General features: G+C 39.1%; 1 protein-coding gene across 1 annotated transcript in view; it reads left to right on the top strand.

The window, feature by feature from the left end:
* BRINP1 (BMP/retinoic acid inducible neural specific 1) overlaps positions 1–25,609 on the top strand; it is a 171,932-nt gene that overhangs the window by 104,437 nt on the left and 41,886 nt on the right. Inside the window, exons 3-5 of the mRNA XM_023628761.2 lie at positions 1,450–1,640; positions 8,870–9,039; positions 12,303–12,408. Coding sequence (XP_023484529.1) covers positions 1,450–1,640; positions 8,870–9,039; positions 12,303–12,408 — 467 coding nt within the window. The remainder of the gene's footprint in view (positions 1–1,449; positions 1,641–8,869; positions 9,040–12,302; positions 12,409–25,609) is intronic.

Raw genomic sequence — 25,609 nt, 5'->3', positions numbered from 1 at the left:
GTGCAAGGTACTGAGCTGACTTTATTTAGAATTTGAACTGTTATGAATTATGGACAGAGATTCCTTAAGCAGACACAGACCATAAGCTCCGAGGCCTGGAAATTTATTCCAATTTGAAAGCTTTTTTCAGACCCGGTTTCCTCTGCATCAGGGGTCAGACTCCACCCTTGAATTACCAGGGCATATTCCAGCGTGATTCCTACACTGTTCTGCTTCTTCTTGCTCTGTGCCCCTTCCTTCATTCGTCTCTCTCATCTTGTGGCAGGAGAGAAGGACCTTTTCATTAAACTCTGGTTCCCATTATTTATGTAGGCTGACCCTATAGTCCTCTTAGCTAGTCTATTTTCTCAAGGGACTTGGAGCTTGTAACTCACGAAGATCGGAGAGCTGGTTTTTCCAGGGGGAGCTTCAGCTTGGGTAGGAACAGAGGTCATTAAAGCAAAAGCAGCCTGAACCAAGGTTTTTTAAATTTCTACTTGTATTCGGTTTGCATGCTCCATGTTCATCATCCATGAACCTTTCATGATTTATATGTCTGGGAATTTGTGAGGGAATAAAGTTATAAAAGTATCTTTCACATTGGATTAGTGCCTGGCAGTTTCTGAAGGTATTTTCACACTCTGTTTCATGTAATCTGTGTACCAGCAATAGGAAATAGATAATATTAATTGGATTTTATAGATAAGGAAATATAGGTCCAGAGAAGTAATATACTCTGCCCAAGATTCCACCACATAGTTTGCAAGAAGCAGAGTGAGATTCTGAGTTGGACTCTCAAGTTCATGGCTCTTTAGTCTTGATCTAGTCTGTGATTAGTGAAAGGAAGAATGGAAATCCCCTAACAGGGTCTTCAAAACATAGCTTAATTTCTTCCAAATAGTAGCTGCTCAATGAATGTATGTTAAAATTTTTAATTAAACAGCTCTGGGTTAATTATTTGATTTTGGAATTGTCTTTGAACTGGTCTCAAATTGCTGTGTGCCTTAGGTCTTGTTCATTGTTACATAGCCTACTTTTCTCTCTCCCTTCCTTCCATTCGTTTGTTTATTTATTCATCCAGCCAGCATTCTTATGAATCCTACCCTGTAACCTATTCCATATACCTAAGAAGATTACATCTTTGTGGTATCATTCATAATTGAGCAAAAGAGGTGTATAAGCAACTAGACAACAATGATTTTTGTATCCCTGATGCTCCATAAGCAACATGAGAACATGACTGTGTCTGTCTGGTTCACCACAGTATCCCAGTGATGAGAAGAGTACTCAATAAGTATTTGTTGGCTGAAGAGGATTGTGAGTTCCAGATCTAAGTATCACTTGGAAAATATTGAAAATAACAGTACTGACTCTCTCACCTAAGAAGAGATGCATACATGGGATGGTTGAGTGGACTTTGGCTTAGGGCTAGAGGTGGTAAGTTGTGTATTGCTCATCTCTCCTGCCCAGGGAGTTTGCCCGTTGGAAGGTGAGGAACACAGCCATCGAGAGGAGAGACCTGGTCCGTCATCCATTGCCCCTCATGCCGGAGTTTCAAAGGAGCATCCGCCTGCTTGGCAGGAGACCCACCACTCAACAGTTCATTGATACCATCATCAAAAAGTACGGCACCCACCTCCTCATCTCTGCCACCTTGGGAGGTAGGTCAGCAGCCACTGTGCTATAGCCTTGTCATGACTTTGCGTGTGGGTTGGAGGGGAGGGTGGGATGCCCTAGGATCAACGCTGTTTTAACATCTCTGCTATTGTACATCACTCAAAGGCATATACTACTAGAAAAGCCAAAATGTCTTGGTTGGTGTGGTCTTATCAGAGCAGTGGATTCCATTCTATGGTACAGTCTAAGTTGAGAGTTCACTAAGTTTTGTGGAAACATGGCGCCCCTTTGGAATAGTTCAATTTGTTGAGAATGCTTAATTTGATTATTCCTGTGGAATGTATTCAATCTGGGGAAATAATTAAATTTCAGATGTTGTTTAGAGAATTGCCTTTATTTATTTAAGTCTACTTTAGGGACTAATAAGTTAAGGATATCATTTTACAAGCAGAGTATCATTTGCATCTTATATGGGCTTAGACTAGGTTAACAGGAAAGCAGACTAATTACTCTACCCTTCAGCCTTCCCATCAAGTCAAATCAATCTTTAATGGAGTAAGGATAAGAGGGGAGGGTAAAGAGGAGGAAAGAAATACAAAGAAAATGGGAAATAGTAGAGACTAGTGAATTCAGATGCTTATGGGTCTTGCCTGCATGCATCATTTTATATTATGAGCTACAGTCCTTTGGACATCGGTTTTCTGCCACAGTGACTGGGTCCACTGAATTTTGAGAAAGCCCCTTGGTTGGTGGAGTACCATGGCCCCTGCTCAGAGAGCTGCTAAATGGCATTCAGATATGGCCTATGCTATATAGGGTATTGATGGAGGCAGGGTGGGTGAGCAGAGGTATAATTATTACAGTTGATCTTCTTCAGAGAAGGGGTGACACTGCAGGCTGGGGCAATCACTGCAGATTTCATTGAGGAGATGGCAGTTTAGCTCTACAGGAGTGGACTAGGTCGAAGGAAGATGGCAAAACATTCTAGGCTGTGCACACAGGATACATTTTGAGGAAGCCCAGATTAGGAATTTGATGATGTGGGGAATGTGGATGGAGAGATTGGTTGGGCAAATTCATTCATTCTCATAGTAGTAATAGCCACTCCTTATTGAGTATTTGTCCATAGCAGGCATGGTACATTTTCCTTAGTCCTCAAAAGCTGCAAGTTAAGTCAAATTATCTCCATTTTATAGATAAGGAAGATGAGACTCAGAAGAGGCATGGTTAGTAGGTGACAAAGCTGCTTTTGTTTAAATTTTTAAAATTTATTTAAACTAAAAACAAACAAAAACAGCTCACCCTAAATTTTTTAAACTTAGAGTTTTCTGTCTTCCTGTATTATTTTTTGACCCAACATTAGTCATCTCTTCAACCAACTCACTCACCCATTGATCCTCCCACTCTAACAACCAAACAGCTAACATGTATTTGTTGCCTGTTGCTCATCAGATATTAAGTTAAGTAGGACTTTGAATGTTAAATCATGTAGTATAACTTCTATTTTAAAGTGAAAATAAAATCACATCTACACTGAGTGTGGCATTTTCTTTTAACCTTTTTCCTTTTGTTTTTCTTTTAACTTCTTCCACCTCCCATTTCACTTGAAAAAAAAAATATTGTGACCAATTCAGCCTTCCATTAGAAGCTGTGTTCTGTCTGAGTCCCTGGAAATCCCAAATAACAAAGACCTTTCTTTTGCAGTGAAATATATTTTTAATTTCTCCAAGGCAAGGTGGTGAATTATTCACAGAGCCTTGTTCCTTTCCTGTTTTTACAGCACAACATTTTAAAATATGCAAAGCTTTGGATTGAGTTCCAGTGTTGGACAGCAGACCCTACAGTTTCCTCGATCCTCAGTGTGGAGGAATGGGGAGAGGAAAGGGGCAAAGATTTACTGTTGATTAAACACAATGTGCCAGAAACTGTCTGAGATCCTTTTTACATCATCATTTCATTCATTTACTCATGGAAAAATATTTCTAAGAGCCTCCTCATGCAATGGGAGAAAAAAGAGGTGGTAAGTGGCGGTGAATGAAAGGGCAGGCTCTGGACTTCGATTGCCCGGTTCCAATCCTGCCTCCTGCTCTTTATCAGTTTTGTGTCACCTTGGCAGGTAACTCAATGCTCTAAGTCTCAGTTTCTACTTTTTTAAATAGAAATAATAATCGTACTTCCTTTGTGCATATTGTGGATATCAAATAAGATGATGCATTATAAGTGCTCAGCACTGTGTTTGGCACCTAAGAAATTGTTGGTATTGTTGTGGTGGTTATTCTTCTTCTCTATTATTATTTTTGTTATCATTTAGTGGGGCTAAGGAACTTGGGGACTCAGGATTAAAACCCGTTTCTGTCACTCACTTGGTGAATGTGAGTTATTGAGAAATTCACTTTCCTGTCTGGATATAAGTTTTCCCCTCTTAATGCAAAGAAGTGCAGAAAATTTTATTCACTATAATTTTTCCTAAGAAGAACACCATGTTCATTTAGAAGAAAGGCTATGATGAGCTGTTTGAGGTGCCAGGTCAATTCCTAAGGGCATACTCAAACAACAAGACGTGCTCCTTAAACTGTCACATATAGGACAAGTAAATGCATTTGTTTGGCTCCCGAGGGAGAGCATAAGGAAGGAAAAGGGAGGGAGAAAGAGCATGAGGAAGGAAAAGCCCGTGGGAGGGCTGACACCTAAGACATTTCCATGGGAGCCTCAAATTTTTGGTGAAATCTATTAAACTCATAAAATACATGATATGAGTCATTTTCATATGGAGGATTGCGAAAGGAAAAATTGGGGGTCTGGAATGACACATAGGAATACAGGGATATCAATTTCCCTTAGTCCCTCTGAAGATCATATTTTGGACCAAAAGAAACACCTTGTAGCCTGGGTATCTGTGTCATGTGTGTGATTAAGCTTGCATGCGTGCGTCGGAGTGCTTGCCTCCCTGCATAGACAGATGTGCACAGATGCCTACCTACGATTGGATGTAAGTTCCTCTATTCATAGACATACATACACACATACACAATACACATGTGTGTGCATTGGACTCCTTCATGTGGATGCAATGTACACATATATGTGAGCTTGCACATGTATGTGGAAGTGTGTATATTACATTAATGTCTTTATACATGAGGGCTCATGTTTTTGTACTTGCGTGTATGTTTGTGTGTATATTTGTTATTCCTCACCCTGTATTTTGGGACATCTCCCCTTGGCTAAGAGGAAGGCTGAGAATAAAGCCACAAGTGCTCAGAGGAAAGGATGAGGGATGTTCCTGGAGGCCTAAAGTCCAGACTTCCCATCTCCTATCTGGGAACAGTAGCCCCTGTTGACTCAAAAGGTAAAATGAGCAGCTCCCACTTCATCCCCAATCTGCTGTGTGTCTGAGCCCCACTTGGTTCCCCTCTCAAAGAAGAGCTGCAAAGAGTGAGGCAAAGCCCCCAGAGGAGAGAGACTGAGAAAAGGCCTATATCGGGTGAAGTGGCAATTTTCAGGAATGCCCAAGTGGGAAAGCAACTCTAAACAGAACATTCTCTTAATAAATAAGAAATTAAATCTTAATAATGCAGCAAGAAGCCATTAACCCCTCTTGATCTAAAGTTTGCTTCTGCCAGTTCTCAGTCCAGAGGGAACTGGACTTATTTCACCTGTCTTTTACAGGCCCCTTGGAGAGCCTGAGCTGACACTTGTAATATTTATTTCCTCCACCTCCTGGTTCTAATATCTAGCATATTCGCTTATTTAATCATTTACCTGTCTACCCATCTATGTAGTCATCTATCCACTCAATCATCTGTCCACCCATCCATCTATCTATCCATCCATTTATCCTTCAAATGATAACTGAACATCCATTCTTCATCTGACCTAGGAGAAGCATTGGGAACATTACAAAGAAGAATCAGATAGAGTCCTTAATCCACCAGGCCACCACCCACTGCCCCTGGAGCTCAAAGTCTAATTGTACATAAAGCCATTTTTAAGCAAAATCTATTCAGGTCTCTGTGGAGTCTAAAGGATGGAAGGCTTCACAGGAAAGTTCATGTCTTATTCTGAACTCAGCTCAAGCCTAGGCATGTGGAACCCAGACATTAATTTTGGTGATGATGAATCTTCTTACTGGGAGATTTCTGTCTAGTAGTTGAGGCAGATATGTCAATCAATAAACACTGTGGAGGTGGACCACTTCCATATTTATTTCTTCACCCATGAATATCCTGACCACTTGTTAAACATATGATACATGCCCATATTATGCTAGGCAGTGACAACGGGATGATGAAAAACTCTTACATACTCCCTGACCTCAAAGTGTTTCTCCTCTGGTGAAGGAGAAAGGCTGTTAAACAAGCAATCAGCATGAAATATGATAGAAGACGTATTGGAGAAATAAAAGAGACTGTGGGAGCATGTGGTCAGAGCTCTTAAACTAGTTTAAGTAAAGAGTGGGGAATTAAGGGAAGACTTCCTAGAGGGGGTTTTGTCTTAGGTGGCACCTGAGTGATGAGTAGAAGTTAGCCAGAAGAAAAAATAGAAAAGCAGAGTCCAAGGATGAGAAAAAACAGGGTGCATTTGTATAGGATAGAGCAAACCTAGAGAGTAGCAAGGGGTGCAGCTGGAGAGACCAGGTCACCAGTGCCTCGTGTCCCTCATTATCAACAGGGAAGCAGGCACCCTTCTTCTGGGCTGCATTCCATTCTTTGGATCCCTCTACCTTTGCCATTCATCTGGCACATTGAAATGATCCCCTTATGTCTCTGTCTCCCTAGACAGCATTGTCCAATAGAAGTGTAACATGAGCAATGAGTGCAAGCCATTTTAATTTTTCTCTCATTTTTACTGTCATATTTTTAAAAATAATAAGTAAAAAGGGAGAATATATTTAACAATATTTTTATTTAGCATAATCTATCCAAAATGTTATCATTTTAACATTTAATCAATATAACAAACTATTAATGAGATATTTTACAATTTTATTTTTTTACATTTTCTAGATCTTGGAAATCTGCTGTGTAGTTTATATCTACAGTGCATTTCAATTTGCACTAGCCTCATTTCACAGCTAGTGGCTCCCATATTGGACAGCATGTGTGCAGTCATTTGGTGACTCTTGAACGGGGATGATGTCATATTCGCCTGTCACCCCAGTGTCTGCTGAAGTGCTCAGCGCACACAAAATGCTCAGTGCATGCACGCGGAACTAAACTGGTGCACAAGCTAAAGAACTGTAGAGGGAAGGTGATTGCATATCTCTTGGGATGAGAGTGTGATTGGGGAAAACTCACTAGGAAGCTGATACCTGAACAGGTCCTGAAGAGTGGATAGGAGTATGCCAGGTCAAAGATAGAGAAGGGGTGGTAAAAGGAGGTGACATTTGAATTGAGACCAGAAAGCTGGATAGGATTTCAACAGCAAGACATTTAGGAGAGAGACAAAATGACATTCCAAACAGAAAAAAGAGTCTGAGGAAAGCCTGGGAGGAAAATTGGCAAGAGTAAGTCACAGAGGCAGAAGGAACGGTTTGGCTGGTACACATGGAGGGAGGCCGCACTTAAAAGACAGACTGGAGGCTGCATGTGGAGAACTCTGAGTGACAATGGGATAATGTTCTAGAAGCAGTCATGGAGGGGTCTGAGGCAGAGGAATTAACCTGTGGGTCGGAACTGTACCCACTTCCTAGGTTGACCACTGTCCCTCTGAAAGTAAGTTAGTTTTTCTCTTCAACTCGAAAAATCGTCGTCATTCTAAAGAAATTTCAGTGATCTTAGGTACCAGGCTCTGTCCTTAAAAAGTATTGATAGTGTTTGTTCTCTGACTGTCTATTGTATTGGGTTGTTTAGATGTAAGGATAAATCTCATACAAATGATATCTTGCAGTAATCAAATAATGGCAGTTTACTCTTCCACAATGCTCACTATGGGCCAGTGGGGTTCAAGTAGTTCACGTAATTAACTAGTTTAGTCTTATGACAACCCTGTGAGATAAGTACAGTTGGTATCCCCAGTTTTACACATGAAGAATCTAAAGTATAGAGAATAACTTGCTCGTGCAGCTTGTTCAAGTCCAGGCAGGCTAGCTCCAGAGACCACTTTTTACTATACTCCAAATGATTTTGGGTGGCTAAAAAAAACTAGACACTGATTTAAGGACTTTACACGTGTTAATTAATTTATCCTTTTTAATAACTGTATGGAATAGGTGATGTTCTTCTCCTAAAATTGTTAATGAGTAAACTGAGGAACAGAGAGGTTAAGAACCAAAATAAAAGTCACTGTAAGTTAGTACTGTTAGTAGTCTATATGTGTTTTTCTCAGGAAAACTTGATGGAGTAAAATGTATAAGTTTGTATATTCCTCTCTCTGTCTCTCTGTCTCTTATCTCCCCTTTCCTTATACCTAACTTTCTTGCCATCTCCCTTCTCCCCCAGATGTAACTTCTCCATTGCAGTCTCAGAAACACAGTGCCTGGTATATGTAGGTATTTAGGAAAACAAATTGATAAATTAAGTATTTACTATCTACTGTATGCCAAGCATGGGGCTTTGTACAAGGGATAAAGAAGTAGCTGATATAGACAGTGTCTGACTTCACAGAGCTGACAATTCAGTTTTTCCTCTCTATATAGGCACATAGTTTTTTCCCTGTCTATCTGTATCTGTCTCTCAACTGTATCTTATCTATCTATCTATCTATCTATCTATCTATCTATCTATCTGTCTGTCTGTCTGTCTATCTATTTCATTAGCCATCCATCCATCCATCTATCCATCCATCCATCACTCTGTCTAGGAAGGGGTAGAAAAAGGATAAAGAGAGAAAGAGAAGGAGGGAAGAGGAGAGGGGAGAGATGAGAAGAGGAAATAAAGGAACTGGATAAAGAAGAGGAAGCAGAGGAGGAAGAGAAAGGAATAGGAAGGGACTATCTACAACAAATTCATCAGTCTACAGAACAGACTGAGCCTCAAAGAGAGGAAGTGAGTTGAGTTAAGAGATGATGCTGGTGAGAACTATGAAGTGGATTAGCAGAGTTGGACATGATGACTAAGAGTTTTTCCATGATCCTTGTCCTAATGGAGCTTGGCACTTATAGCCATCTCTGGACTGTTTCTTTTACATTGTGCTCTTTATTTTCAGAGGCAGAAGGAAATTTGGGGAAAATTAGTGGGAGATTTGAGGCTGTTTTCAGCATCCAGGTCCTGGAGCCTTTCCTTCCACCCCAAAGTTTGACTGTCTGCCTGACCTTCTTTCCTTTCTAATGCAGGGGAGGAGGCCTTGACCATGTACATGGACAAAAGTCGCCTCGACAGGAAGTCAGGGAATGCCACTCAAAGTGTTGAAGCTCTGCACCAGCTTGCATCATCCTACTTTGTTGACCGTGATGGCACCATGAGGAGGCTCCATGAGATCCAGATATCAACTGGAGCAATCAAGGTATGGATAGAGGGTGGATTTTGGGGGGCAGGTTCTTAAGACAACAGCACTGCAACACAGGGATTCTGAGAGTCAATGGGCGAATGCAATCCCTGGCTTCATACCCATGTACCTAACAGTGCCCAATGCCAACCACTCTGACCAAGGTCATCAAGTGCCCTGTAATATGATGAGCATTGTCATTAGGGTGAACATATGTACTGATTTACTGGGACAGCCCTGGCTACGGTCATGGTATAATTATCAGCAATCCTCCCATTCATTCTTAAAGTTCTCCTGTATGATTTTCACCTTTCTAGGTGAAGAAACTGAGGCTACAATGGGCAAATAATTTCACAGGGTCATAGAGGAAGCAAGAGTCAGATTACTGATGCCTAGGTCAGAAATTTTTAAAATATCTGTGTTTTTTATCCTGTTCCCCTCCCCTGCTCTGCCATCTTACAGATAGGAAAATTGAGGTCCAAGGGTTAAAGACTTGAAAACTTTTTCAAGGTTACACAGCTAAAGAGCATCTTAACAGGGACTAGAATTCCACTCTCTAGACCATGAGTCAGTGAATATTTTCAATAAAGGACAAGATAATAAATATTTCAGGCTTTGCACGTGGTCTCTGTTGCTAAAACTCAACTCTGCTGCTCTAGCACAAAATCAGCCATGGACAATATGTAAACAAATAGATGTGCCTGTGTTCCAATAAAACTTTATTTACAAAAACAGGCAGTCTGTTACCTACTGACTGATGCTCATCTATACCAGTGTTATCCAATAGACCTTTCAAGATGATGGAAATGTCTGAAATTTGTGCTGACCAAGACATTAGCCATTAGACATATGGGGTTTAGAGCACTTGAGATGTGGCTACTGAGGAACTAGATTTGTAAATTTATTTCATTTTAATTAATTTAAACTTAAATAACCACGTTGGATAGAATAGCTCAAGACTGTCAATTCAGTGCCTTACAGCACAAGAAATTAAAAAAAAAAAGATTCCATTTTAAATTCAATAAATTCAGGGATTACCTTAGTAAGGGAGGACTTTTTTGATATAAAGGATTAGTTCTTTCTGAGGGTCTCAATGCAGACTTTTTGCATCTCAAATTTTCTTAAACCAGATTATACCTGCATTTTACTTCGCAATCTTCAGTGTAACTTTTTCTGAATAAAACACAGACCTAGCCTTATATTAAGACTTTCACAGATATCTCTAGGGGAAAAAATGTGTATGTGGGGCATTGTGACATGGGAGATTCAGGCAGGAGAGTCAGAAATTGACCAAGGGAAAAGAAAAATGTGGGAGGGAGTTACTGAGAAGGGAGGTAGGAAGGAGAGAAATAAATCAGATCGACAAACAAAGAGTCAGCTTATCTGAGAAAAATCACCTATATTGGGGGGATTATGTTGTTAGGGAACTCAGCACAGAGAATCTTTATGAAGCCATCAGAGTCAGAGTGAAGCAAAGGCCTGGTTTTCATTATCACCAAATGGTTCTCTCCCCACTGGATGGGATGCGGAATTGAGATATTGAAGCTCTGTCAGAAGATAATCCTCCTTTGTGCATCCTGGAAGGGCAGCCTGCCTCCTCAAGAGGAATTTCCCGGAGCCATTGCACAGAGGCCTCTCACAAAACCATTCTTACAGTAGCACTGTCTTCTACACTCAACCTGGAACCTGGATTTTTTTTGGCCATTTCTTGATGTTACCTCAAGACCCAGCTGGCTAGAATTGGTCTCACTGCCAGATTTAAGATGAGCAGCTGATGCAGATGGGGAAGCTTTGCCTATGGTTTTCTTTTTCTGAGTATCTTCAGCTAAGTAAATTGGTAGTATTGACTTTCGTTAGATAATAGCTATGATATTATTCCTTACAAAAAAGGAATAAATTATTATTATTGTGTTTTTGTGTGTGTGTGTGAAGAAGATTGGCCCTGAGCTAAAATTTGTTGCCAAGCTTCCTCTTTTTCTTTTTCTTTTTCTTTCAGTTTGAGGAAGACTGTCCCTGAGCTCACATCCCTGACTACCTTCCTCTATTTTGTATGTGGGACATCACCACAGTGTGGCTTGATGAGCGGTGCATAGGTCCATGCCTGGGATCCAAATCAGCAAACCCTGGGCTGCTGAAGCTGAGTGTGCAAACTTAACCTCTACGCCACCAGGCTGGGCCCAAGAATAAATTATTTTAAAAAACCAAGGCCTAATAATTCTTCATTTATTTACAAATGATCACAAAAATATGATCTCCTTACCTATTGAGGTTGATAAGAGAATTACCAACATTCCACAGGTGGGGAAGTTGAGGCTTAGAAAAGGAAGTTACTGATGCAAGCCTTCATAGCTGGAAAAAGGGCAGAATTGGCATTTGGAGATATATGTGACTGTTTCCCAAGTCATCACTCCCTCCAACAATTAATGCTGTGTCTTTATAGTTGGGTGCAAATCTCAAAACAGCCCTGCAACTGATTGTGTTACACAATGGGAAAAGAAGCCTAAAGTGACAGAGAAACCTCTTTTCACACTGAGCCATCTTCTTGCAAGCTTATTTCTTTGAACACCTCTTCCCCTATTGTCCACCACCTCAATTACTCTAAGACAATGTTTTGGAAACACACCGCCCATAGGATTCGGGTGTTTTGTTCTGCAGTGGTGCTGATTGTGCTTTTTGCTGAAATTCTTTTTGGAAAATGGGGATAATTTTATTATTTTTGCCTAATAATAATGCATATGTACTCATTACAATTTATGGAGACTTTGGTTTACAAGATGCCCATCATTGAACACGTGCCATGCCTCAAGCACTTATACCCATCATGTCTAGTCTCACGACCTTCCCTAGAAAGGATTTACTCACTTCAGGTTGCAGAAGCTTAGAGAACTTGCAACTTTCTTAGGTCACAGAGCAAATAAATGGCCCAGCCAGCATTTAACACTGATTCTCCTAATTCCAAAGCTCATGCTTTTGAAATATGCTATAGTGCTTCCACTTATCAGTTCATTTAATACTGAAGGTATCTTTGTGAAGTGAGAAACAGCAATGTAACCTGGGCATTCTGGCTCCCGTTTGTGTGCATGATTGCTCTGCCATCCCATTGTCTGCTTGATGACAGCCAGGCAGGGTCCTTGGCACAAGCAAGGTACTAAGGAAGTGGCCACTGGCTCAGGCCAGAAGACTTTCACTGCTGACTTTGCTCTGCTGGGTGCTGACTCCGCAGAGTCTGTCCCAGACAAAGGCATCTGTCTCACATCTGTCACCCTTGATGTCCACTCTAGGTCACAGAGACACGCACTGGGCCACTGGGCTGTAACAGCTATGACAATCTGGACTCTGTGAGTTCCGTCCTTCTGCAAAGCACGGAGAGCAAACTGCACCTTCAAGGTAGGATGCTGGTGGGAATGGTGGGACCACAGTGGGAGGGGGAAGCAGTCTCAGAGAAGAGGGACTCGGGGGTATTGGAGGCATGATGTGGAAGGAGAATGAAGAAGATGAAAGACAGAGAAACCAAGGAAAACTATCAATATGGAAATTAAAACTGTTATGATATGATGTCTTTTTTAAAAATTTTAACATATACAGGATATCAAATTCATGCTTATTAATTAGTTTTCAAATATAAAGTATGGAAATGTGAGCTTTATCTGATTATTTTGATGAAAATGTCTAAACGGTGTTATTTATAGATGCTCCATATGCAATATATATTAAAGTTTCATATCGTGTCATCTGAATTTCCTGCATTATTGTCTTTGATTTTCTATGTATTTTGGCAGGTGTTATTTGAATTCTAAGAACTGAGGGGAATTTTATAGAGTTTTTGGTTCTATGTAATCTTCTTTTTCCTTATTTGTTAATCATTTATGGTCTTCAATATATTCACACACACACACACACATATGTGTGAGTGTGTGTGTGTGTATGTGTGCTTGTAACAGAGTTCACAAATGTTAACATCAGTCCTGGCTGGAGTGTAAAGAGACAAATACTCTTAAGCATTGCTATTGAGAATGTAACAATTATAAAGATTAATTTGTTGATATATATAAATATTTATATATTTTTAATGTCTATTATATGTCAGGTCCACATTAGGTGTTCCATATATACTCATTACCTTAAAGAAAATATACCCTTTAAAACAGTAATTTTATTGTTATTAATTCATCATAAAGAGGATGGGAGATTGTAGAGAAAAACTGACAATGCCTTAAGCACAGATAGTGCTATTTTCAAAAACATAATTTATAATAGCTAAGAAAGCAATGTAAAGATCTCAATTTTCCACATGAAGAGGTTAAGTGAAGTACGTAGCATCCACACAGCATAATATTGGGCAAGTAGCAAAATGTTGTTTATAATGAATTCCCAAGAATATTTGAAAATGATTTGATATAATATTAATTAAAAAGTGGATGGTTTCTGATTGAACATATGGCATGATCTTAACAATATAAAAGGATAGGAAAAAATAATATTATAATGAAATATGCCGAGGTGTTAAAAGAGGTTATCTCTGGATGGTTAAGTTATAGATGATTTATTTTAGGCTTTCAGTTTCTTTTCTAACTTTCTGCAATGATCATGTATTAACTTTATAGTCAGAAAAAAAATGACATACTTTAACTTTGAGCAGACTAAAAATGTGACCTTCTAGAAAGGTATATGATAAAGGTGATCCTGAATGTCAGTGGGAGGAAAGTTGAGTTGAGATTGGCAGGTAGAGCTAAGCAGAGCTTAATATGACTTTTATATTCTGGTTCCTTGGCAACTCTTTGATTCATGCTCCTGTTATAGAAGATAGTTGGAAAATGATGCAGAGAGGGCTTAGAAATGTCACTTGAGAGCAATGAATGAAAATCCTCAGGGAAATTTAGGCCAGGAAAGTGGTTTAGTGTGAAAACAAAACACAAAAAACAAAACCTTGAATACATGAAGAATAACCCTATTCCCTTTAGTAGAGAAAAGAGTAGACAGATGAGTTTTGTGATTCCTGATAAGAAAGGAGATAAGAAAGATAGATCGGCCTTGGGTGTGCCAGGATTTTCAACTTCTTAGTTGCTGTGGTAGCCACAGCGACCTTGTGAAGTGAGAGTCGGGTTTCAACCCAGGAAGTTTGGCTTCAGTTTGCAGTTGATCACCCTGCTGGGTATGTTGGAAGTGGAGAGACCCGTGAGTTATAATTGGAGTAAATTTAGAAGGGATTAACAGGATGTTACTAGGAAGTTATTAAGATCTTAGGGGCATTTAAAAGCTGATTTACCTTGACGCTAATGAAGCTTAAGGTTCAGAGCTCCCTCACCTTCTAAGTCCTCAACTTTTCTCATTCTAAATATTCACTTTCATGTTTAATTTCGAATTTCTCTTCTCAGTAAGCAACTGTAGTACAACCCTTAGTCATCCAAAACCCAGGTCTACCATTTGTTACATTATTAGAAGTATGTTACCCACAAAAAATGAGGTGACAGCTTTGTCCTATCCTAGATTTGTCAGAGCACACCAGGAGTATTGGGTCCTAGTGTCACACTTCAAGAAGGACATTAAGAAACTAAGATGTGGCTGAAGGAAGGTATCTTATGAAAAATAGCTGAAGAAGGTTGGCTTGTAGCAAAAGGACTTGTCTTCAGATACCTATAGGACTGTCTTACAGAAAAGTTAGGCAAATTTATTAATACAGATAAAAGGAGCCAAATGTCATCTGCTTACAGGAAACTACAAAGATCCCACCTTTTCACTGAGATAAGTAGATCTCAGTTTAAACTCACTGTAAAATAGATCTTCTAATGCATATTCATGTACAAACCTGGAATGGCCTGCTGAAGTATGGGGTGACTCTCTGTTATCAGAGAGTTGTAAGTAGATGACATTTGGCAGGAATGTTGTAGAGATTTTTTAATCATCGCTCCTTTGGGTTGGGTGACTAAAGTGGGAGATCTTTAAGACTTCCTCAATACTAATTCTAGGGTTTTTTGAAGATAATGAATCACTAAACCTTTACTGACACTGACTATGTGCCAAGTCCAATGCTAGACCATGGGCACATGAGCACAAATCAGTTCAATTCAATTCAATAAATATATTTTTTAAGAAGCGACATTGGCATTGAGCTAAGCACAGGATACAGTGGTGAATAAGACAGACGTAATTTCTATTCTGAGGCAATATGCACTCTACCAGAGAAGATAGACTTAAACGAACAATAATAGGTATAATAAATTTTAATGGAGAAAAATTATGAAGGTTTCATGGTACTAGATAGTATGGGGACTTAACCTACTAGGGAGTCAGGGAGGTTTTCTTGCTAAAAATATGGATAAGATTAGACCTGAAGGATGAAGAGGAGGGCAGGAACGTGGATATCAAGGCAGGCAGAAGAGTCTTTATGAAGGAGCGTTCGAGGAGATGAAAAAGTCTGAAGAGATTAAAGCAGAGACATCAATGGTGAGAAAGACAAAATAATCCTTCAAATCTTGGAAGGCCTCTGAAGCACATTAATGAGTTGCACATTAGTTTAAGAGCAATGGCATCATGGAAGGGTTTTAAAAAAGGAAGTAGCGTGAAGAGATTGATGTTTTGGAAGATGACTCTGGCTCTTGTGTGGTCAATGAATTAGAGTGGGGTAGATTAGAGGTTGGTGACCAGTCAGGGGCTAGTCCAGTGCTCAAGATGACATGTCACAAATTTATACCGTAGTGGTAGTGGTTGGGTGGAGAGAAATGGACCAATTTTAGAATTACTTAGGAGACATAATGACCGAGATTTACTGAAAAAATCATGAAGAATTTAGATAATTGGGTGAATGGATTGTGGGAATGAGATAGAGAGGATGGACAGGAAAATACATATGATTCAAGATAATATGTGGTATAATAGAGATAATAATAGTAATGCATGCTATTATGGAGATTCAGAAAAGGAGTAATTCATTCTATCTGTCTAGATAGAGGAGTCATAGAAAAAAACAGATAGGAAAAATCATATTCTCTTGGTGGAAGGTAAAAGAAAAAACCTTAAATATAAGAGAGAAGAATATCTCATGTCTTTTCAGTAAGCTGATATTGATTCAGTAGGGTACAAAAAGCACTAAGTATAAAGAAAAAGATTGATAAGTAGGACTACATTAAAATTAAGCATTTCTGGGGCTGGCCCCGTGGCAGAGTGGTTAAGTTTGCGTGCTCCACTGCAGGCGGCCCAGTGTTTCATTGGTTCGAATCCTGGGCGCGGACATGGCACTGCTCATCAAGCCATGCTGAGGCAGCGTCCCACGCGCCAAACTAGAAGAACTCACAGCGAAGAATATACAACTATGTACTGGGGGGCTTTGGGGAGAAAAAGGAAAAAAAATAAAATCTTTAAAAAAAATTAAGCACTTCTGTTCATCAGAGGCTGCTATGCACGAAATGAAAATGAAAGCTACAGTGGAAGGAAATATTTGTGATATATGTATCTGACAAAGAATTGTTGTGCAAAATGTATAGATAACTCCTAAAACCAATAAGAAAAAGGCAGACAATCCAGTAAGACAAGAACATGGGTAAAAGCCATGAACAGGGGCTTCACAAACAAGAATATCAAAATGGCAAATAAACATGTGAAAAAGTGATGAACTTTTCTAGTCCTCAGGAAATATAAATTAAAACCACAATTCAATATCGTAACACAACAATCAGTCTGGTTCAAATAAAAAAGACTGACAATATCAAGGAATAACAATGTGGCGCGCTGGGGACTTACAGGCATTGTTTGTGGGAGAGTGAATTAGTACAGACACTGGAAAATGCTTTTGGCGGTATCTACTAAAGCTCGATATGTCCTCACCCCATGACCCAGCAATTACAATGCCTAGGAATATGCCCAACAGAAATATGACCGATGTTCACCGAAAGACATGAATGTTCATAGCAGCTTTATTCAAAACAGCCCCCAAATGCAATTAGCCCCAAATGCCCATCAACCAGAAGATGGATATAAGTTGTCATATAGTCTCATGATGGGCTACAATACAGAAATCAGAAAGAATAAACTACCCTTTAATGCAAGAATGTGGAAGAATCCTATGAACATAATAACGCTGAGTAAAAGGAGCCAGACTCAAAAGACTACACTCTCTATGATTCCATTTCTATACAGGTCAAAATAGTAAATGCAAGTTTTAGAAGTCTCAAGAACATTAACCTTTGGGGGGGGGGAGGGCAGTGACAGAAGGGAGACAAGAGAGGTTTCCGGAGGTATCAGTAATGTTCTGTTTCTTGATCTGAGTGGCAGCACATGGGTGTGTTTGCTTTGTGAAAATACATACAGCTGCACACACATGATTTATATATTTATATGTATGCATTTCTGTGTATACAATATGCATCTATTAAAATTTTATTTAATAATGTGCTCCATCTTGACATCCTCTGCAAAGAGGAAACATGAATAAAACAGAGACGTAAAAGAGCAGGACATGGTCTAGCCTGGCTAGAAGACAGCTGCATGGACGGAAGGTGGAGGAGCCAGGAACAACAACAGATAGGATAGATTCCATGCTTCCTTATGTGCCAGGGACTGTGCTAACTTATTTTTATTATATTTATCTTTATTGATTTTTCTCTTTAACTTATATTTATTTGTATTGTGTAACTGTATCTATTACATTTTTAATCCTCACACCATTTTTCTGAGGAAAATGTAAATAACATCCCCATTTTGTAGGTGAGGAAACTGAGGCTGAGAGAGGTTACTCAATAAACAATTGAGCTTGAATTTTCACCCTGACAGCCTGACTTCAGAGCTTCTCCTCAAAATATAGTTCTGTATTCCTCTGAATGAGGCTGGGAGGGGAGACCCTGCAGATTATTTTGGCAGGGAGAGGACACGAATGATACTCTAATGATGTCTACCTTGTGTTGTTTCATAAAATGTTCACAAAACAGGGCAAAAGTAGAGGGACAGAGGAAAAAGAAGAGGATTGGAAAACAAGACTAGAAATGAGAAAGAAACATCATGAAAACCATCGGAGGCTCTTAGTAGTCAAAGCAGCAACAGCTGAACTAGTAGTAATAATCTAATGGCATAATGATAACTTCTTATTTTTATGCTTCTCTCTCTAGGAAGCCCATTGAGTGTTTTACTGACATTGTCTTGTAATTTAATCTAGTATCCATCTGGTGAGGTGTACAGAGAGCCGAGCTCTGCCTCAGTAGCTCACTGATGTGGAAACGGATGCAGAGAGAATATTTTGCTGAAATCTAGGGATGATCCAGACATAACATTCATTCATACCTTCATTCATTCATTTAGCAATATTTATTGGACATCAACTATATGTCAGAGATGGTTTTAAGAGCAGTGAGTAAGCTAAGTTTCAATCATTTTGGAGCTTATATTTAGTAGGTGAGGGGAGCCGACAATAAACAAGGACATAAAGAAATATATTTTCTTTACAATCAGAGAGATAGTGAGGGAACAGATCATGTAGAAATTTGTAGACCATGGAAAAGACTTTAGATTTTACTCTGGATGAAATGAGAAGCCACTGCAAATTCAGGCAGTGGAATAAGTTGACATGACTTACATTTTAAATGAATCACTATGCCTGTTGTGTAGAAAAGACTATAGAGGGCAAGAACACATACAAGGAGCCCAGTTAGTAGGCTGTTGTGTTTATCAAGGTGAGAGAAAATGGTAGCCTGGACCTTCATAATGGCAATGAGCGTTGTGAGAAATGATTGCATTATGAATATATTTTTACGTAGTGCTGACATTATTTGGTAAGGGACTGAGAAATGCTTGTGAGAGAAAGAAATAAAGGATGACCCCAAAGTTTTGCCTGAGTAACTGCAATGATGGAATCTCCTTACTGATATGGCAAAGACTGGGAGGTATCAGCTTTGATGAGACATAAGAAATTGGGTTTGAACCTAATTGAATTTTAACCTAAGCTTGAGAAGTTTATTATATATACAAATAAATGTGTATGTTGGATGGGCATTTGGAAAGTCAGTAGAGAGAGCCAGAAACATAAATTAGCGTAGAGATGATATTTAATGATGTGAGATTGGATAAGATTACGTTGGGAGAGAGTGTAGATAGAGAAAAGAAGGAATCCAGTTATTGAGCCATGGAGAATTTAATATTGAAGGGTTAAGATGATGGAATAAAAATGAGGAACGAGCAAAGGAAGTTAAGAAGTGGCCAGGGAGGTAGGAAGAGAGCCAAAGAGCATAGTATCCTGGAATCCAAGTAAAGAATGTTTTTTTAAACAGAAATCATAGTCAACTATGTCAAATGTTACTGATAGGATGATTAAGGTGAGCACTGAGAACTGAGTAGTGGATTTGGCAACATGGAGGTCATTGGTGATCCTGACAATGATGTTTCAATGCAATTATGGGAGTGAAAGCCTGAGTAGAATGAGTTCAAGAGACAATGGGTAGAGAGGAAGTGAAGGCAGGGGCTTTACCAAATCTACAGTATCTTTGCAGGAATATTGCAGTAAATGGCATCATAGCAGAAGGTGATGTGGAATCAGTATTTTTCTTCTTTTTTTTTTTTAACATAGAAGCAAAACTTTTATATACTAATGGGAATTATTCTTCAGAGGGAAACATTGATTTTGTGAGCAAGAGGGATTATTTTAGGTCAACGTTGAGCAGGCAAGGATGGATAGGGTCTTGCGTGTGACTGGAGTTATTTGCCTTAGATAAGAGTGCCTGCAAGTTCATCCATAGTGAAGGGAGGGAAAGGAAAACATATTGGCCCAGAAGTGAGTATAATTCATAGATCTGTTGTTGGGGGCATTTCTTGAACTTTACTTGTGATTACTTCTCATAGATTTGCTACATGATCTTTTGGATTTTAGTATCTCTGAAATTAGAATGTTTCTTATAACTAATGGTGTGTCATAGTTTAATTGACGAGGTTTTTTTTTCCTTAGTGTACATAAACAATGGTATGTTTTATAATGAATGGTATCTTGGATGCAAAGGTATATGATATTTTTCTTGACCAAAAAAGAGTGAATTCACTAGCCTGTTCCCAGATTCCAAAAGAGAAAGATGGATGGGAGGAGAGGAAAGATCTTTAAGAGATGGGAGGCTAGTCAGTGAGGGATATGGAATGAAAAACTGATAACTTGAGATATCATCTATGCTCTGCACCTCCAAACAGGGCCACCTGAGACTGCTGTGTTTTGAGAGACTACTCCTAAAATTCATGTTCAAATGGCCCATTTTATTTGTTGATCTCAAATCATTTCTCTTCCTCCTTCTCTGTCCTCTTTCTTCCTCCTCCTCCTTCTCCCTTCTTTTCTTTTCCTATGTCTCTGTTTGAAACCTCAACTCCTTCCAGACTAGGCTCTATCTCCCATCACTTATGCATCCAGAATCTCTTCATACCTTAAGTGACCTCTGTTCTCTCTTCTGCTGAGTTTGGGCCATCATTCAATGCTCAACACAAACGTCCATTCCCTTGTCAAGAATCCTTCCTTCTGCATTCCTGCCTTGGTTCATTCCTTCTGCTCATTATTTCACTGTTCCCGGGATCACTGCAAAGATTGCCAAATGAGCCACCTTGATTCTGAGCACTCCTGCTGATCCATCCCCATCCCAGCAGCCAGTGTGGTCTTAAAATCAAATCAAATACTGTCACTTCCCTACTTAAAACCCTTAACAACCTCTTAGAGATTTTGGTATAAGGTACATATTCTTAACTTGGTACCAGGCAACATAACCAAACCCTCGCCTATTTTCTTGTCTTTGTTTTATTCTACCATCCAACATGTATCCATATCTTTACTCCAGGCCTATGGAATTTCTTACATTTCACTATAGGCATCTTTTAAATTTTTTTTCATTACTTTGCACCTTTGCACATTATCTCCCCAGTTCCTGGACTTCCACCTCACCCAGGAAAGCTTCTCTTACCCTCTCTGCACCGGTTGTTAGACACTCTGCCCACCTTCTTCTCTACGATTTGTCACATAATAGTATAACCATCCTATTATTAATCTGACTCGCTAGTTGGAGTATAAATTTATCATTGGTAGGGACCATCTTTATCTATAGCATAATATATAGAACTTGATAAATAAACAGTGCTCATAAGATATTTGTTAAATGAATTTATGAATGAATGAGTAAATAATTTAATGAATGAATCACTCAGCCCATAGTGAGCTCTGCTTTCTCTGAACTCTTACAGTTCTCATTCCACATCACGCTGGATCCAGTTCAACCTAATGACCATTTCCTGAGAGCCTACTGTGTGCCAGCCACTATGCTACCTTGCATGGATAGCATTCTTCAAAAATGCATGTGCCTTTTCTACTGAATTGGATGTTACCTCTTCCAAGCTGGGGTCACGCCCCTTAATCCTACAAATGCCATTTCTTCTGAGAAGCCTCTTTTAAAACCTTTTATGGCATGATTTTTTTTACTCACTTTGCAGTATATTCATTTGTATTTGGGTTTTATCTCTTCTATTAGATTGGATTATAGGCTTCTTTAAGGAAAGGATTTTGCCTTGCCAACTGTGTTTCCTCATAATAAACACAATGCCATGGACAAAGGAACTCAATACATATTTGCTGAATTGAAGTTTTGTGTATGATTGGTGGAAAGTGACAGTAGAAGGAGGAAGACTAGTAGGAAGGGATAAGGAGCGAAAGAGGAAGGGAAAAGGGAGTGGGAAGAGAGTGAGGGGAGGAAGAGGAAAGGACGGAGGAGAGGGAGGGGACAGAGAGGAGGAGGAAGAGAAGAAAAGGATAGAGAGGTGAGGAGGGAAAGTAGCAAGAGGAGGAGGCTGAGAAAAAGAAGTAGCACCCATAATCCCTTTCCTTAGTAGCTAGGCATCATAACTGGAGTGAAGATGATTATTTTCAAAATCATCTTGCACCAAGTAGTAGAAAGAGAAAAACAGAGAGTGTAGAAATGTTCAAAAACAAAACTTTTTTGAGCTGTTACTCCTTCTTAGACATTGTGCTTATATCCATTCACCAATTCATCCCTCCCACCAGCTAAGAGTTAGGGATCATTCTCTCCATTATATAGATGAAGAAATTGAGGTTCAAAGAGATGAAAACTCTTTCCCAAGGTCTACCAGCTTTTGATTTCCCGTCGCCTGGGCTCCAAGGCTACTTTACTCTTCTTGGGGAGCTCTGAGTCAGCACTACACATTCTAGATGTAGGTAGAATGGTAATAAGTCCCTGCCCAACTGTAGCAGCAAAGGAAGAGGGGACAGGTCATGACTAGATCTCCTCTACCACAGCCCCATTACCCCATGTGGCCTTATGACCCTGGAGTGGAGCACTGAGTGACTGTTGCCAGTGCCTGCCCTAGACAGAAGCTTTGGGATGAATCCTAATTAGAATTAGCCAAGGATCACAGGCAATGGCTTGTGACTAAGGTACTTCTTGTCCAATTAGCAAGGGGCAGGGAGGCACTGATGGGAGTTCATGTTTCTATCTTCCTGTGGCTCTGTCTATAATGCCTGTTGAATAAAAGAGCAGTGCCTTCACGACAAATGGGATTACTGACTTCACCCAGCTGGCTACATCCAAATATTGGTTTTCTTTTATGAGCCAAGGAGCACCCAGTTCTCTGCCTTGTGAGAAGAAGTCGAGTGCCTCTTAAGAAGTGGATTGAAGATATCAATTAAAAACTCAATCAGAAAACAAATAGAATGAGAAGGATGAGGAGAGTAGATTTAGTAGTGACTGGTTAATTAAATCTCTTAGCTTCTCTATGTCTTCTGACCTGCAAAATGGGAATAAAAACAACTCTGCCTTGGAGTCATTGATCTGTATTTAATTGAAAAAAGATGTAGAAACCACCTGACCTAAAAATCATATAAAATATATGGTAAGATATATTTTAAATATATGTTACAAAATACTAATCATAGCTACAATTTACTGGATAATTCTTATTATCCAGTAGAGCTCATTTCTTCATATCAATATCTATCCAGGTGTAGAGCTCATTTCTTCATATCAATATCTCATGTAAACTTCAACACAGATCCATTTTACAGATTTGAAAATTGAGGCTCACGGAAGTTAAGTAACTATCTTGTAGGTGGCAGAGCTGGAATATGAACCCAGGTCCACTCAATGACAGCGCTCTTAAACTGTTCACCATATTGTTTTCAACCTGGAACATATATGTCATAATCATGTTTTTTATTAGAGCAAGTAGAATATAGCCCTTTTTATTCAATGTAGACTTGCTGTTTACTTTGGGAAGTCTGTGATTTTCCTAAAATTACTTTCTAGCTTGTGTAGGTGTGAAGCTATGGCGTTTTCATAGCTGTTATACTCTCAAAAGGATCCAGAACCAGAAAAGATCAAGTAGCTCTATAACAGACAATTACTAGGCCTTGAAACATTCCAGGTGTATGACTGTAAGAAGTGCTACCTCTGACCTGGGGACATCAAATCATTTGGTGACACAAGACTCAGACTTTTACAAAAAGAGGTGGAAAAACTGATGGGGTATAAGCTGATTTAGAGAGAAGGGGTATCAGAGGACGTGTCCCTTAGTATGTGGTCACTTGGGGCTATACCTTTGAAATAAACTTGTGGCCGAGTATGCAGCATGGGAATCCTGACTAAGTGGTCGATGTGGCAATTTGATCTACTTTACAACCACGCCCCATTGTATTCTTTGTTGAACTCATTGATTGTGCAGAAACCAGGCATAAAGATGGCCAAAAACTAAATAAGTCACCCATGAAAGTTAATTCATTGACTCCATATAGATAAGGTACCTGTTTATTTTTTAAAATTATTAAATCAATTCTTATTTTTTACCTTATAATTCATCTTAGTCAGAATTAAGCTCTCCTTTGCACTGCAATCATAGCACTTTCAATTTGCTTTTATTGTTTTCTAGAAAGATTCTAGCTTGTCTTATGCGCACAATTGTACATGCTTGCTACTAAGTTGAGAGTAGGAACCATATCCTTTTTTATTTGTTCATTATTTACTTCTCTTTGTTTCAGTGTTTAGCTCATAGTAGGTGTGCAATAAATATTTACTGGTTTACATTTATTTGAAATGTCAAATCAGTTAATTTTGAATCAGTTTTTATTGTGATAAAACATATATTGCATAAAGTTTAACATTTTAACTATTTTAAAATGCACAATCTAGTGGCACTAAGCGTATTCACAATTGTGCAACTATCATCACGATCTAGTTCCAGAACTTTCTCACCACCCCAAATGGAAATCCTGTATCCACTAAGCAGTCATTCCCCATTGCCCCCTCCCTCCATCCCCTGGCAACTGCTCATCTGTTTTCTGTCTCTTTGGATTTGCCTATTCTGGGTGTTTTATATAAATGGAATAGTAAAGTGTGAGGTTTTTGTCTCTGGCTTCTTTCATTTAACAAAATGATTTCAAGGTTCATCCTTGTTGTAGCATGTGTCAGAACTTCGTTCTTTTATGGCTGAATTAATATTCCATTATATGGATATACAATATTTTGTCCATTCATAGGTTGATGGACATTTGGGTTGTCTCCACTTTTTGACTATTATGGACAGTGCTGCTATGAACATTTGTGTACTAGTTTTGGTTTGAATACCTGTCTGCAATTATTTTGGGTATATACTTTAAGAATGGAATTGCTGGATCATATGGTAACTAATTTTTTAAAAAAAACTTTTGGTGCAAAAATAAGTTTATTTTATGGTAGATTGTATTATTGCATTGTTCCCTTCCTCTGAGAGGATTATATGTATCAGTGCATCGCCGTGTGACTGGCAGTGCTGTCCTGTGGTAGATGGATGCTCCCTGTCTAGTTGACATTGGATTTGGCCATGTGATTTGCTTTGGCCAATAGAATGTAGGAGGACATAGTGAGTGCCTCAGCTTAGCAGACGCTTGAGGAAACATTGCCTGACTTGGCCTTTTCTCCGTTCCCTCTGTCATGAGAATGGCATATACCTGAGAAAAGTTGCTTCTTCAGACTAGATCCAAAATGAAGAAGACATCTGGAGCAGAGCCAAAGCTTAGCCAACATGAAACAAGAGCAAGAAATAAACCTTTGTGGTTGTAAGCCACTGGCAATTTGAGGTTATTTGTTACCACAGAGTAACTTAACAAAAGTTCAATAATAGTGAAATATTGGATTAAACAGTGCAAACCAGACTTATTTACTGCAGGACTTCTCAGTGCCTTAACTGTGCTAATGTATGTTGTCAGTTTCAAGAGGTGAATTAAATAGAGTTTCCTCAATGTATTTGATCCTGGCTACATTTACAGGCCTATAATTTTGTGACATACAACTTGGCAAATGTTGGATAATTTGGGTTCAATCATGTCAGAAATAATTTTTCTGAACTCCTTTACTCTTATAAAACCAGAAGGTTCTTCTTTCTTCCTTCTACTGAAACTTGTGTGTATTTATGTATATGTATTTTTTAATTATACATTTATGAATCTTGTTCACTCGCTCAGCTGGAGCTCCTTGAGGTCAAAAATTGTGTCTTTTTTATTTTACGTATCTCTAGAATCTGTCTCTAGCATATTCCATGTCAGCAGCACCTGAGTCAATAAACTGGTGAGTGGAAGAACTTTCTAATAGTTGCTGAATTG

Source organism: Equus caballus, chromosome 25 (genome assembly GCF_041296265.1).
Source record: "Equus caballus isolate H_3958 breed thoroughbred chromosome 25, TB-T2T, whole genome shotgun sequence".
In the NCBI taxonomy this organism is placed as follows: Eukaryota; Metazoa; Chordata; class Mammalia; order Perissodactyla; family Equidae; genus Equus; species Equus caballus.
The sequence above is the reverse complement of the archived record's forward strand: the minus strand, read 5'-3'. Positions and strand labels throughout refer to the sequence as shown.